This window comes from Platalea leucorodia (genome assembly GCF_965183815.1).
Source record: "Platalea leucorodia genome assembly, chromosome: 2".
NCBI lineage: Eukaryota > Metazoa > Chordata > Aves > Pelecaniformes > Threskiornithidae > Platalea > Platalea leucorodia.
The window spans coordinates 81,589,234-81,604,875 of record NC_138824.1 but is presented as its reverse complement, the minus strand read 5'-3'; the positions used below and the strand labels follow the sequence as shown (position 1 = coordinate 81,604,875).

At 39.8% G+C, this 15,642-nt stretch overlaps 1 protein-coding gene across 1 annotated transcript in view; it reads right to left on the bottom strand.

Annotated features, from left to right (window-relative positions):
* The window catches only part of FRMPD4 (FERM and PDZ domain containing 4), a gene marked incomplete at both ends in the record, with an annotated part of 304,338 nt that overhangs the window by 14,028 nt on the left and 274,668 nt on the right, over positions 1 to 15,642 (bottom strand). Inside the window, 4 exons of the mRNA XM_082335427.1 lie at positions 665 to 784; positions 2,709 to 2,840; positions 6,036 to 6,143; positions 7,318 to 7,422. Of these exons, the coding sequence (XP_082191553.1) occupies positions 665 to 784; positions 2,709 to 2,840; positions 6,036 to 6,143; positions 7,318 to 7,422 (465 nt within the window). The remainder of the gene's footprint in view (positions 1 to 664; positions 785 to 2,708; positions 2,841 to 6,035; positions 6,144 to 7,317; positions 7,423 to 15,642) is intronic.

The window sequence follows — 15,642 nt, the reverse complement described above, 5'->3', positions numbered from 1 at the left end:
TTTGGGTTTTTTTGGTTTGGTTTGGTTTTTTTGTTTGGTTTTTTTTTTTTTTTTTTTTTTTTAAATTAACATTGCCTGAAGAGTAACCCTGAACTCAGAAGCAGGACCACGCTGAAGGTAGGACTGTTGCTCTCAGGTGTCAGATGCTTACCAGGGTATGGGCACTTCTAAGCTCTCTTCATCCTTCCTGGGGAGAACAGTAATCCTCTTTCACAAAGAGCATTGGGATGGTATCAGTGTATCTGGACTCAAGATAGCAGGATTCTAACTGGTGAGACACCCAGGAGAACAACAGTGCTTGTACATATTTTTTCTCATCCATTTTACTGGAAGTTCCTTTTCAGACATCACTTCTGTCTGATATTTCAGTACCAGAAGTAAGTATTAGCAATTACTTCAGCTTCACTCTTTTCTAAAGCCAAATATATTTTGGAAAGATATCACAGCATTACTGTTTGGAGAGACTTATGAAGGAAGGGGACTTTGCAGATGATAAAGATTTGCACATTCCCCAAGTGGATTAATTGGCTTTATGCAGCAGAAGTGAAAACCAGGATTTACTGCAGCCACGCTTTTCTATGTGAAGACATAAATCTATATATACACTGAGTGCAACTATCTTTTTATTCTCCTTTATGCTAATACTGGTCGTGCTTTCACTTACCTGTACATAGAGATATTCAAAAGCAACTGGATCTCTTCTTAAAAGATCAATGGGATCCTTTGGGACAAAGCTAATCCTGAAAAGACATCTCATCTTATGTGAGCTTGGCCTCTGGGTCACCTAGGACAGTGCAATAATCATATCAGAGCTTGACAACCCTGGTCGTGCGACATAGTCTGTAGTCTCGGGCACCGTGACCCTGTTGCAGAACCACATGGTAGCAAGAAAAATAATTCTATCCAGCAAAGAGCTTTGCCACGGGCTCCTTATTAAGTTCTTCACAGAAGAACATCATATATATCATCTTGTGGAAAGACTTTTAGACTCATACAGGCATGACTGCCCAATACAACTCATCCTCAGAGCAACAGAAGTCACTCATTCAGAACCAGAGTGAAAGCACAGAGAAAACAGACCTTTATGAAACCCATCCAAGTGAAATACAAACTGAGCTGTGCTTCAGCAGGACCAAAATACTCATAAATGAGACCGGCTAGAAGGTTTTTGGGGAGAGGTCACATTTTATTTCTTAGACTGACTGAGAACACAGGTGAAGTACAGTTTAGCAGCTATTATTCTCCCTTTCTCTTGCTTGTTTTAACCCACTAGCAATTTGCGAAAAATTGGGTCTTTTGAATTTTCCTGGGTTGTTCTGGATTAAGAGACCTACCCCTAGACTGCTGACCAAGACAAATCTCTCCCAGTACATTAAAAAATGAAAAAGACCACTTTGCTTGTTGGTCAGCAAGACTTTGTTAGGCATATAACACCATAATCTGGGTATATTCATGGCGGACCACTGCATAGCTACTGAATAATTGGATGAAAGGGTAACAATCCAATAACACCATTGTAAGTCATGGTCAGCAGCAACATTATAATGGCAAATTAAAGTCTTGCTGATTTTACAGGAACTTCAAAGAAGAAACCCTGAGAACTAATGTAGTTTATGTAGTTTATTCAATTAGGCTAATGTAGTTAGAGAGTTAGTGTACATTGTAATCACCATCTTTAACTGATAAAACTGTACTTTAAAAATCTCCAATGAAGTGTCTGTCTTGCGCTAACAATTTTCAAAATGTGTGTTTATCTCACGTTGTCTCTGACCTCATTCCTAAGTATCTAAGCATACTCTGTATGTATAAATAAAAGCTCCGGATGGGATTTTCATAAGCTCACTGTGTTGGTTTATTCTGATCCTTCTGATTTCAATGGGAATTTTACCAATTACTTCAAAGAGAGACAGCTAGGCCAGGAGAGTCAGTATTGAGTACTTCTGGATATTGTGCATTCATTGGGTAGCTTATATCCACAAGAAAAGAATGTTAACATGGCAAAATTAAATGCTTAGAAGCTGGAAAATGCTAGAAAGACCATTAACTGGTAAATGAAGTTCCTCCATACCATTACACAGCCTCTAGTTACATGATCAAGGGAACTCGGGCACTTAAACTTTTTTTCCCCATCTCACCTCAAAATTCATTTCTCCTTTTTTTGTAAATGTAGGTGAAATTTAAAAAATACTAATATTCTCCTGAAACATAGAAATATCATGGAAAATTTCAGGATAAACAGTTTGGCAAAATGATAAGCAGCTAAAATCAGAGTCCTCTGCTGGGAACTGTGAAGCAACTTTACCTCTAGTCATACCTCCCTGATCTAAGGAAGAAAGTCACACCAGCATTTTCTGGGTCACAATTCATCATCACTGAAGTGACATAATGTATTACCGCGTAAACAAGCCAAACTTGGCTTCATCAGAAAGAGTATTATTTCCTGTGACCCAGATACAGACCTGTATAATCAGATAGGAACCAAAGATCAAAATAAGGTTTTTAAAGGAATTTGAGCAGACTGTGGTTCTCAGAATTGTTACCATTGATTTTCCGGCTGTTGAGAACGTTTATTAGCCGGGCCATATACGATATGAAAAAATATTGAACTATAAATCTTGCCGTTAACTCACTTGAGTAATTAAAAAGATGGATAATTTACTGATTAATCAGTGTCATTAACATCTGTTTTCACATATCATTACACAAACCTGAGTTAGAGTCTCCTGTTCATGTAGCAAAAGGAGTTTCGTTCCAGATCCTTCAACCCTCTGTTCCAGCATCAGGGAGAAGTGTTCAATACACTTGATGGAAAGCTTTTCTTGGAGTGTTAAGATGACATCCTAATTAACAAAGGATTTATAAAATGTGCTTAAATTCATGAAGCGCTTGGGACCCAGTTCTTCACTGCCACGCACCATGCATGTACACAGCACAGGGTGGAAGCCCAGATGTTAAACCGGAGGACGGTCGTGTTTCGTGCCTGTTCTGAACAAGTATACAGGACATCACACACGTTCACCCAGTGAAAAATCATTGCCTTTATATTCAAACATGCCTGAGATGGTGTCAGACAAGCACGTGAACAATATATGCATGGGACTGCTGTGAAGGGACAACTTTCTGTGCAATTTAACATGCAAATTATGCTTGTGGGGCCCTTAAATCATATCTCTCTGTCTCCCTGGAAATAAAACCTCTCCATCAGCAAACGAGAGACAGTCTTGCCGCTCTTCACCTTACTTTTGGGGCAGGGTCACCCAGCAGTACAAAACAAATGTATATGTTCAACAAAAAAATTAAATGAATGGCATTTAATTGTTCTTATGGCAAGGGTTTTTTTTTTTTTTTTTTAAGTCCACTTCTTGGTACTTGTGTTTAATGGACAGTCTTGAGTTTTAAATGCTGACAGAAAAGTCAACGATGATGATACCTGTGCAGAGAAATAGCTCTAAATTCAGGGACCGTGTTAATTTATAGTATAATACCCATTTTTAGAGACATTTATTAGGTTTTTTTCACATTGGATTATGTCTAAGGGTAATCAATTCAAGAACAATTGTTTCTTAAATAACAGCTAAACAAACCTCCTCACAAAACCATTCAACCAATCCTTACTTTACTTTCATGTAACGCTTTGTAAATATATGCAGAGTTATTAATATCATCTGGCAATATATCTTCTGCTTTAGTGAATGTAGTAGGAAAAAGAAATATATAATAACCCATCATTTAAAAATAGTTTCACATTATGTTGCTGAAAAGATTAAAACATTTCTATCCATCCACAACATTTTTTAGATACACATAAGTATCCAGATGGATAGGACTTACTAAGGAGATCATGACGAATTGTAATCCAAGTGTTTTAACATAGTTTAGGAAGATTAATTGATCAATTATAGTGTGTTTATGGAAAATCAACACCAAATTGTTGGAAGGATGAAAAATGTATGTAGAAGGATGGGGACAACTCTGTACAATGTAAAGAATATAAGATGGTATTAATGGATTGCAAGCAACCACTCTAAATAATGGAGGTTAATATTATACTATTCCGACTAATGGGAAATTTATTGCTTACACATTAAATCTGCTTTTATTTATACTCTTAAACTATGCTCAAAGACAAGGGGCATAACAGTAACATGAAGAGACATAATATTAAATGTAAGTTTTTAAGAGGGGATAAAATAATGGCACTGTTTTCCGCTAGCTGTCTCGGACCTTTTAAAATATGATGCTAAGGCACATAGGCACTGAATTACAGGAACCAAATTTTTTGCTAGCCTATCCTCTCATCCAATAACTTAGAGTCAGCCCAGGTGCTACCTCCCAGCAATAAGGAAAGCGAGGACTGCAGGTAAGGCACTGGTTGCAGCCTCGTTGTTAAGTGGTGAGTTACTGGACTGCTAGGGGTGGAAAAAAACTGTGTTTGCCTTGACTCAACTGGGGTACGTCTACTTCACCTCAGTTTAGGAAAAGAAGCAGCAATCCACACCCACCTGTCCACAATGAGGAATACACACACACGTACGTGCAAGAGTATGTAATATATAGCTGTGCAGGCTATGGAATATATAATTGCCTGAATTAGATGTAAAGGCAGTTATTCCTACAAGAAGTCAGAATGACTAAGGTCAAAGCAGGCTTCCACCATCAGTACAGCTACGTCGCCGAGCCCACGTGAGTATCTATGCAAATGACTTCAGATTAGATATATGGTCTTACAGTACATGACACACTCATGACAGAACTACTGAAAACTAATGTAATGGGATGGCCAAAGACTGGTCTTCAGAGGCAAAATATCCTCGAACAGGTTGGTTGTTTTTATGCTCATAAAAGAAAATACTGGGAAGTGGGCTCATGGGCCTTAGAAGGGTATGGAGACCTCACTGTCTACATGAAGCATGTCTCCTAATTCTTCACCCAAGCAAATTCTCAAATGGACTGAAGGAATTCAGTATCCCATAGCTGCAGAGTGGAGACTTGGATCCATTACCTGCACTCAATTTATGCCTAAGGTATAGATATGAGCTATAAACAGATACTGCAGCCCATTTTTAAGTGTAACTTCAACATTTGTTTTGCCTTCAGACTAGAGTAAAGTTCCTCTTGTTTACCTTAGTAAATCACTCTCCTTGCTTTTCTAACTGATTGAGCGTACTGCTGAATCACAGTGAGCAGAAAAGCAGCCTTTCTTCAAATATGCATAGCTTTACAATCCCTTAATGCCAGAAAAAGCTGGCAGTGCAGTTGAAAATTGCATCTCCAGCCTTCACGCCTTCACTGATCATTCCCACCCATGCATCTCTCTTGTCTCAGTGTCGCAAGCATGCACACTACCATGCGGTGAACTAGATTTGGTAACCAATCTGTGTTAAAACTAGCTCACCCAAACAAAAATGCTTGAGAGACTACCAGCATGCCCCACAGTGCTAGTCGTGCTGCTTACTACGCTACTCCACGGCACTCACAGACAGACACCGACAACACCTCTGGTTTAGGAACCTACATGGAACAGTGTCACAGACACTCCCTAGCAGCCTCAGTTGTGTGCCAGGGCTTCATCTCCTTATTTCTCTACATGAAATGTGTTACGGAAAGCACAGAGGGCATTATACGGAGATGAGCAATTTATCACTAGCATATCCCATCCCAAGTTCACTGGATGACAAGCTAGATGATATTCAATTAGCAACCAACATCTTAATCTTCTTAGTTCCTGACTTTTGCTGACAAATCATGCTAGTATTTGGCAGCATATCAAAATGATAGGACTACACAATTTTAATTGCGCCCCAGGCACGTTAAAATGATCACTTCTACTTTTTTCTTCATTGACAAAACAATATGTTTTCAGCAGCAGAAAAATGGACCAAAACCTCATGATTTCTGAACTATGAGCCTGGCCCCAACTGAACACACTAGTAATTTTGTTCTTAAAGCATTCCAAGTAAATTACAACTACTGAAGGTCTTAAAAAGAGTTAACTGGCATTCTTCGCATTGCATATGAAGGTATATCTAGCCTACCTTTATTGAAGTGCTGCAGTCAAACCGGAAGGATTTGGTTTGTCCATTTTCAAGATACACCTTCAGAACATTTGGCATGAAAAGAAGTGAATTGTCCTTAACTGTTTCCTGCCAAGCAAATTAGTGAATCAGATTACAACATGTAACAAGGGAAATCTAAATATTGTTCTATAAAGAAGGACATCATTCAGATGGAAAGGTAACAACCGAAAAGGAGTGTGTTGGCTCAAACTGAAAGCAGAATTAGCAATGCCCTGCAAGTGTCTAGCCATGCTCATTACTGCTGCACTCTATAGGTCTCTTTCCTGGAAAAATATAACTGTTCACATACATTTTATGTCTGCCTTGGAGTATTTTCTTTTGCTAAATACTCTCTCTCTGAAAATAAATGCTACCTCTAAAGTTGAAACATTTTCAATAAAACAGAAAAATAGATTGCTGTTTCTCTGAATATACTGAGCTATTTAATGTCTTCAATCTACAAAACAGACACTGCAGACTCATTGGTAAGAATTACAATCAAGATGTTTTACATTCTCTTTATAGCTGGATATTAAATGCTAATATCTGTCACCATTTAAGAAGAGTAACATATAATATTGCTACTTAATTGTGACGATTCATAACAAGGATAGTAAAATAAACAGGAAAAAGGAAGGGAAACAAAGCTTTTTTTGTTTTTAAAAAGCAGAAATTGCTTTTGACACAATGCAGTATCAATTTACGTTTGGAAGAGAGTTGGATAAAGACATCAGTGTGGAAGGATGTTCTGGCAAATTATGAAAATGAGCTGGGAGTTCATGTTTAAGGAGGAGTTCAGTGCCTCTCAAAGGGAGGCTGACTTTGCCTGAGGGCCGGAAACAACAAGTTCAAGTAGATAAAACAAATTTTAGAGGTCTGTAAGGTAATGTTAATCTGTTTTCCTGACATGCTACTTCTCTTGAGTTTATGGGTTTTCCTACTACAAAATTGCTCCGAAAAAAAAAAAAAACCAAGCAAACATTATCAAGACTATAAAGACAGACATCTATGTGCTATCACCACAAAATGCACTCACTAGCATTTTGATTATATTTTAAGAGGGGAGAAATTTTTCACAATATTATGGGCCCAATGGACTTTAAAAACACAACTTTCAAAAACTTCAGAAACAGAAGAACCCTTCCCTTTGCAAGCCTATCACCAGTGTTCCTACCATATAATTCCCTCACTTTCCAGCCCTGAGGCGTACCTTTGGATGAAATGCTCAGTCCTTCCTGAGGTTAAATAGTTGAATACTCACCGACACCTGGCCATTGATAATTACTTCTTCTGAGAAGCGCACTTTGACAGGATTGGACTTCAATCTTGCCTTTTTTGCAGCACTAATAAAAGCTGATTTAGGAGACTGGAAGGAAAAATGATGACAAGATATATCACACAATTTCAAGTTAAAACCTATATTTCCTTTTTCAGTTATTCTCCGTTTCTCACACACTGGGAACTCCATGTATACAGCAAGACTTTGCATACCATTCGCTAAAATATGGAAATACAGTCAAACCATAATGGTTCCCGAGATAATACATATGTACGTACATATAAGGAATCACTGATGCATACTGCACATACTGAAAGTTATCGCACTGTCAGACTGGAGCGATGAGAAGGGCTCACGGGGTACATACAAATTCCTTGTAGTGCTTCCACAATGACTTCTGTCAATCAAACTTGTTTGCATGAACGGACACCAACCAATGACCAGCCAGTGACCCCTCCTTCAAACACTGAATGGAAAATTTTTGCATAATATATGATCCCAGGCATTGGGAATGAAAATCCAGGATGATGCGAACAAAAACCCACCGTCAGTGAAGAAGGAGTTAGTATGTGAATTATTACAGGAGCTTGACCCTTACAAATTGATGGGCCCTGATGCCATCCACCCGAGGGTGCTGAGAGAGCTGGCTGATATCATTGTGGGGCCACCTCTATAATCTTCGAGAAGTCATGGAGATCGGGTGACGTCCCAGAGGACTGGAGGAAGGCAAATGTTACCCCTATCTACAAGAAGAGCTCAAGGGAGGATCTGGGTAATTATAGGCCCATCAGTCTTACTTCAATCCCCAGGAAAGTTATGGAACAGATCCTCCTGGGGGCCACCACAAGTCAAATGAAGCACGTGATTGGGAAAAGCCAACACGGCTTCACCAAGGGCAGATTGTGCCTGACAAATCTGGTGGCCCTCTATGATAAAGTGACCTGCTCAGTTGACATGGGGCAAGTGGTGGATATCGTCTACCTGGACTTCTCGAAGGCTTTCGATACGGTTCCCCACGGCCTCCTCCTGGAGAAATTGATGTGTTATGGCCTGGACAAGTGGTCTGTGCAGTGGGTGAGGAATTGGCTGATGGGCCATACCCAAAGGGTGCTGGTAAATAGCTCTTTTTCAAACTGGCAACCCGGCACAAGTGGGGTCCCCCAGGGATCGATACTGGGCCCAACACTATTCAATATCTTCATAAGTGATCTGGATAATGGGATCAAGTGTAGACTGATGAAGTTCGCAGATGACACCAAATTGAGTGGGGAAGTAGACACGTTGGAAGGGAGAGCCACCCAGCAGGAAGATCTGGATAGGCTGGAAGAGTGGGCTAACAAGAACCTTACGAAGTTTAACAAAGACAAGTGTAAGGTCTTGCACCTGGGAAAACATAATCCAGGAGTGCAGCTCAGACTGGGATCCAGCTGGCTGGAGAGCAGCTCCGTGGAAAGGGACCTGGGGGTCCTGGTGGACAGGAAGCTCAACACGAGTGAACAGTGTGCTGCTGCGGCCAAGAAGGCCAATAGGATGCTGGGTTGCATCAAAAAGGGCATCACCAGTAGAGATAAAGAAGTCATTATCCCTCTCTACTCAGCGCTTGTCAGGCCACATCTGGAATACTGTGTACAGTTCTGGTCCCCGTTATACAAAAAAGATGTGGACAGGCTGGAGGGGGTCCAGAGAAGGGCCACCAAGATGATCAAGGGTCTGGGAAGCCTGCTGTATGAGGACAGGCTGAGAGCTGGGTTTGTTCAGCCTTGAGAAAAGGAGGCTTAGAGGTGGTCTCATCACCATGGACCAGTACTTAAAGGGAAGCTAGAAAGAAGATGGAGACTCCCTTTTTACAAGGAGTCACATCGCGAGGACAAGGGGTAACGGGTACAAGTCACTCTCAGGGAGATTCTGACTGGACACAAGAGGTGAATTTTTCACAATGAGAACAGTCAATCATTGGAATAATCTCCCCAGGGAAGTGGTTAACTCCGCTACGCTGAACACATTTAAGAATCAGCTGGACATGGTGCTGGGCCATCTTGTCTAGATTGTGCCAGAAAGGCTGGACCAGATGATCCTTGAGGTTCCTTCCAACCTCGTATTCTATGATTCTATGATCCACTAGATAGAGATATACATGCAACCTTTGCCAAAAAAGAGTCTGAGAGCTCTCCAAGTGCAGTGGCATCTCACTATATTAGTCCACTTCAAAACACAGGTTAGAACTACTAAAAGGCATCCGCAGGCCAGCAGGCTTCCCCTGAACGTATCCCCTACACAAATCCTGTGCAAGGCTTGCCTTCAATAGATCAGACACTTTGTGGGACTTCATGGATTAGAAGTCTAGAAACATTCCTAATTTTCTTCTGGGACCTAACTGACTTTTACCTACTACATTATTCAATTAATTCCCCTGTGATCAAGTGTTCAGCCCTTGGAAAAAAATTCCTTCTCCATTTGAGGAGTTTGACTAACAACCCATTTTTAGTAAGAAATTAAATATTTACAGTCAACAGGATTTCCATTTTCAGCTGCAGAAGCAAGGTAGTTTTATTCTCAGGTCAGTTACAAACACAGTGCTTCTGGCATTGCCTAACTCTATACCCATGATAATGAGCAACAGAAGAAATTCTGGCTTTGGCTGAAAAACACTGGGCTCCTTTGGGCCAGGTTTTGGTCCATTTGTTCCAGTAAAATCTGAATTAAAATTTTCAGAATCTTATTCTAACTCCTGAGAAGTGGTCTTACTAGTTTTGGATACTGAGAAGACTCACTCACGTTGCTTTGCCTGTGAGAAATTAGTGCCGGCATCAGTGACGATGATCCTGGAATAATTTCCTGTTATCAGTGTGGCATGACAGCAGTCCTTGTAAATACAGCAAGTCTTGTCACCATCACTCAAATTTTGACTCAACTAACAATCTGCAAGAGTGATGGAGTAGTCCAAGGCCACGTGCTCTTGTTGTCTCTGATCCCTGCTGAAACTGCTTGAGAAGTTATTTTCTTGTGATGCAGAAGCCTCGTTTCTAGTAATTAGCAGGAAGAAGTCTCTAACTCATTTCTGTATGCCACTGATTTATTATCACATCGAAAACATGGTAACTATTACCATAGGCTCAGTATCAACCAGTGAACAAGGAATGAAAGATGCCACATTCTCCCAGGAAATATCAGAGCCATCCGATAATTCCTGGAGCACAAAATAGAATCAAGAAATAAAAATGAATGCTTCTTCACTTTTACAGTTCATTCTTTCTTACCTCTTCTCTAGCGGCTATGACCATACATCTTTTTAATCAGTAACAGTAAATGACAGAAAATTCAACCCCATGATCAAACCAAGCTCAGCTTCCAAAGCCAGTGCTGAAAAATGCAGAAGGTCCCCCAGAAGATTTGAAACAACCACCAAAAAGAAAGAAAGAAAAAAAGTTAAAAAAAAAAAAAGTTAACATCTGAGGGCAGGGGACTCAAAACAGTTCTTCAGCAAGAAGGCACAACATGGAAACGCTGAAGAAGCATGCTTACATATTGTACTCTAGAGATGAATTCCTAGAAAGACACAGTATACAATAATATCATGATTAATATAGTAATTCTACACGTCTTTTCTAATTTCCCTTCTCTCCACGTAGTCCCTTTCTGCATTGTGTAAGGGGGATAGTCTATATGGCAACTAAGTAATGCACTGCAATCTGTTGATTCCCACTGCCATGGGGCAGCACAGCTATAGTGATAGGCTACTGGGTCTCCCTTGTACGGGCAAAGGGAAAAGAGTGGCTTTCACTTACTCTTCTTGCTGGAAGAGGCTTTTTACAGTTGTTTGCTCTTATTGCAGATGAGTCACCAGTCTGGCCTCTCTTTACAGGCAGACTGCCAAATTTTCTTCTGGATTCTGGCAAGGTTATTCCCATACAGCAAATCTGGCAAACTGCTATGTGGCTCTGTCGCTCTCTACAACCTCTCTCTTTTCCTCTCTACAACCTCAAAATTCACTTGTGGGGGGCATAAACACTTAAATTATTTTATTGCAAAAATATGATACGGGAGTCCAACACAACTGGAAGATCTGAACATACACGAGTTCCAATAACCCCTCTGGGATGTGGGGTTTAACGTACATATTCCACAGCCAGGGGAGCACACCATGGTCTGCCATAAAACATGGGGCTTCCCTCCCTTCTCACTTCTGCTGTGGCAACGTGGTCAGGACTCTGGCCCCTTGCCAGACACTCTGGGTGAGCCTGGAAGCAGACTGCTTTCTAAAAAGCTGCAAACTATAAACCAGGGGTGTAAGAAAAACTAGAACAGCTGTGCCAGGTATTTGGGGGAACATTCTCTGCTGGTTAAAGGTTTGAGTAATAGCACAGCTTTTGCATTTAATTGCACAATCTCATTGTTTCTACCTCTGCATCAACTTGGCAGTTGACATTTTCTCTTTGAGAAAGGAACTGTTTCAAAAGAGTGCAGCAAATACCTAGGAAAACACTTGGGTTTGATTGTTGAAACTTGCTTGTCAAAGCATCAGTAAGATGATGTGCTGCTTATTCTATTTTTTAATGTCTTCAGGTTTGTAGGTGAAGAATGCTATCAATTAATGATTCCCAGAGTGCCAGGTCCATTTGTTTCTGATACTCCATCTTTAGCCAAATGGCAGCCATTATCCTCAGTTAATGACCTTAAGCAGGAGGTGTTTACACTAATGCAGAACATTTATCACTGCAAGTGAAGTATTTTCATTGCCACAGATAAAAACAGCTTAATTAGAGTGACTTTTGCAAAATGAGGGGACACATTTTAACAAGGAGTCAAAATACTTCAAAAACCCACAAACTTCACACTGTGTGACCTAAGCACTATTTCCTGTTAAAAGCTCAAATTTATGAGGAATTTAAATAATTTTTACTTGTTTACGCAGAATTCAGTAAAAATTCAGCTGATCTTTTCAACTGTACCTGGAGAAACTGCTAACAAGAGAAATGAAGCACTGCATAGAGATTTGCTTGGAGGAAACGATAGTGAAGACTGAGACCCTTCTTTAAACCCTACTTACTAGGGACTGCAATCAATGGGCATCCCATCAGCAGGGTCAAAACATGAGAGATCACTATAACAAGAGGAGCCTTTCTGGAAAATGTTATTTTTCTCATTTTCTGGACTTTTCAAAATTAGATCCTATTTTTGCCAGCAGCATTATAGCAGGTCATTTTCAGATAGCTCTTAAAAACAATATCCTTCATTTTGAGGGAAACTGGTTTTTGATGAAAATAAGAATGTCTAGTACTTCGTCCGCTTTTGCAGGTAAACTGTAATTTGGGGGAGATTCCAAGTGAAATGGTGTTTATTTGCTGCAAAAGCCCCTTTGAGTGCTCTTGTTGGTAGAGGTGCCGGAACAACAAAACCTTTACTCATGCTCAAGAAAAAGAAGGATTTAGCATTTAGAAGAGGATAGTGTAGTACTGAGCTACCATAAAGAAATGAAACAAGGCAGCAGTATGGGAAAGTCACAAGGTGAAAAGAAAACCTGCTTTGTGACAATGAGTGTCAAAATCTGACAGAAATACTGAAGTTTTAAATAGCCACAAATTGTATATATGCAATCAATTTTAAGTTGGTTACTTAAAATTAGTCATTAGTTTAATATGAAATATTATGTTTGTTAGGAAGTAAGGAAAAACTGCAGGACTACAAAAATGTGTTGACTTTTTGGTCCATCCCTAAAGGCAATTATATGAGACAAAATTTAGAAAGCAAATAAAATCTGAATAAGAGGAAGAATTAAATTTATTAAGTGGAACAGTACATAATGCCCAAAGGCAAACTAAATACTGCCATTCATAGCTGTGAGGAAGGCTGAAACAACTACACTGGCTCACAAGAGCACTGTAGAAGGGCAGGTAGGGACACAGAAGCAATAACGTAGAGAAATTTTACCATGCAGTAATTTGTTACAACCACAGGGCACTGACAGATCATCATCAGGAGTATTTGTTTGTTAAACTCTTGGCACAAATTTAATTGCTGAAATAGTGGTCAGATTTGCTTTCTCTCTTAAAAGCTGGTGATCTATCATAGACAATTATATTTTACTATTTGCATTATTTATATTTTACTATTTTTTGATGGTAATCAGTCTGATCATTAGTCCCATACACATCTAACATGTACCTGAAAGGGGAGGAATAGCCAAACCTTACTTTAATGCAGGCATTGAGAAAATCCAATCCATTCCATCTACAGTAAACAACAGCCTAGTTTACTGTGATTGTCCCCAAAACCATGAGTGAAACCACAGGTCAGCTTCAGACTTTGTGGAATGTGCAGACATTACAACTCATCTTGTGACTAGATGGGCCTGGGGCATCTGTCTCTGTGTTTATTAAATGTGGAGGTCCTCCATAAAATCCCCTCAACTGGCCTTTTGGGATTCTGCCTCTCCAAAGTTCAGCCCTTTTGCATTCATGGATTACTCCTTTACATTCATGATTACCTCTTATACACAGGTGACTGCTCTTAATCAAGTGCAGAAAAGTACAAAAAAAGTCAGCCATGCCAAACTACTTTCAGCCCCACAACTCTGCAAGGATGAGGACCTTTCATAATGAAAGAAACCTTCACGCCATACAAACCCAGGCTAAAATGAACAAATGAAGGACTATATGAATGATAATGCACCTGAGGTGGGAGAAAGGGCTAATAAAGAGGGAAAAGAGACCTAATGGTGACTGGGGTGGGTGGGCAGGGAGAACTACAAGGAGAAAATGACAGGGTGAAGGGTGGAGGGGCTCTTTTCCACTTTGCTGAAACAACTAACATGGAAGCTCACACTGAATTTTCTCACAGTCTTCACGGCTGAAAAGATCATGTATTTCATACAACTACACTCCAGAAAAATCCATATAGCCTAAGAGGAGGCCTCCAGGAAGAAAGGTCAGGAGCAGCAGTGCTCACTGGGATTTGCATCAGACACAGATGGAAGAAAGGCTGCGCAGCACAGGTCTGACATGAGAGGAGGCTGCTTCAAACAGTGAAGAGCGGTTGGACAGTGGCCATGGACCAGTCAGCACTTCCAGGAGGCAACGCAGCGATTGCAAGTTTGTTGTCAACCACACCGTGATCCTCTCCTGTGTAGGATTAAAGCTATATATGGAACTGCCATACCAAAAAGCTGATGTGGAAGTTATGCCATGGAAAAGGTCCTCAGGATGACTGTAAAAAATGTACACATTCAAAGAAAAAAAGCCAGCATTGCTACACCAACTTTGCAACTTTGAGCAGTTAAAAATCATCTTGTTCAAAATGCTCACCTCTGACTTCCAAATGATTTCTAAAACTACACCTTGGTAGTCTTTTTCACTTTAGATTTTGAAGTCTTTGTGACAAACCTGTTTCTTTTTTATATACTTCTTTACAAGCACAAGTCTAGATATGGTAGTTGCTGCTGTTACACAACTCCAGAAGGCAAAGCAGCATGAAAAATACTGTGAGACTCTCAATAAGATTGTTGCCACAATCATTACGATCCATAAATAAGTGATATTTATCATAGTTTTTCTGCAAACGTTGTGTCTCAGACATAAAACTGTGTTATAACAAGAAGTATCTCTTTCAAAACAGAAAAAGATCTTATCCTTTTCCCACTGCAGAACTTATGCACAGCAAAATTGCCATAGATCTCAGCTGGGCCTGGACTACATCCAAGGAGCTTAAGAGATTAATCATGAAAGCAACCTATCAAATGATCTCTACACATAAAATCTGAGCAGATATCAAAACAGGCAAGTTATTTGATTTGAGTAATGCTTAAAACTTAATAAGGCAACAATCAGAATGATAGTCCATTTACAGAATAAAATGGTCAGAAATTGTAATCAAATGCCATACTTCCAGCAATCAAAACTTTGAACTGCTTCAACTGCTTTAGCTGTTCAGTGACCTCCTTATGAGCAGTGGTGATATCAACCTAGCAGAGATTTGCAGATTGATGTAAAGAAAAAGATAGCCTAATGCTTTGGTTTGGTCATAATTAAAATGAAATTTTAATGAGTTTAAGCATTAAACAAAACTGAATGCACTTAGGCAAAAATGATCCGCAAAAGCTTTCAAAACGTACTAGAGTGAACTAGAGAATACTATAAATCTAGATTACATCTACTTTCACCTGCAATCATAAAGGATGGTTACTTGAAAGCATGAAAACAAAACACACTCTAAATAGCACAAATAAAAACAATTAAGAAACAGCACTCTTGTAATCCATCTTGGCAGATATTTTTCATGCAATGATAGAAAGAAAAAGGTTCACCATTGAGA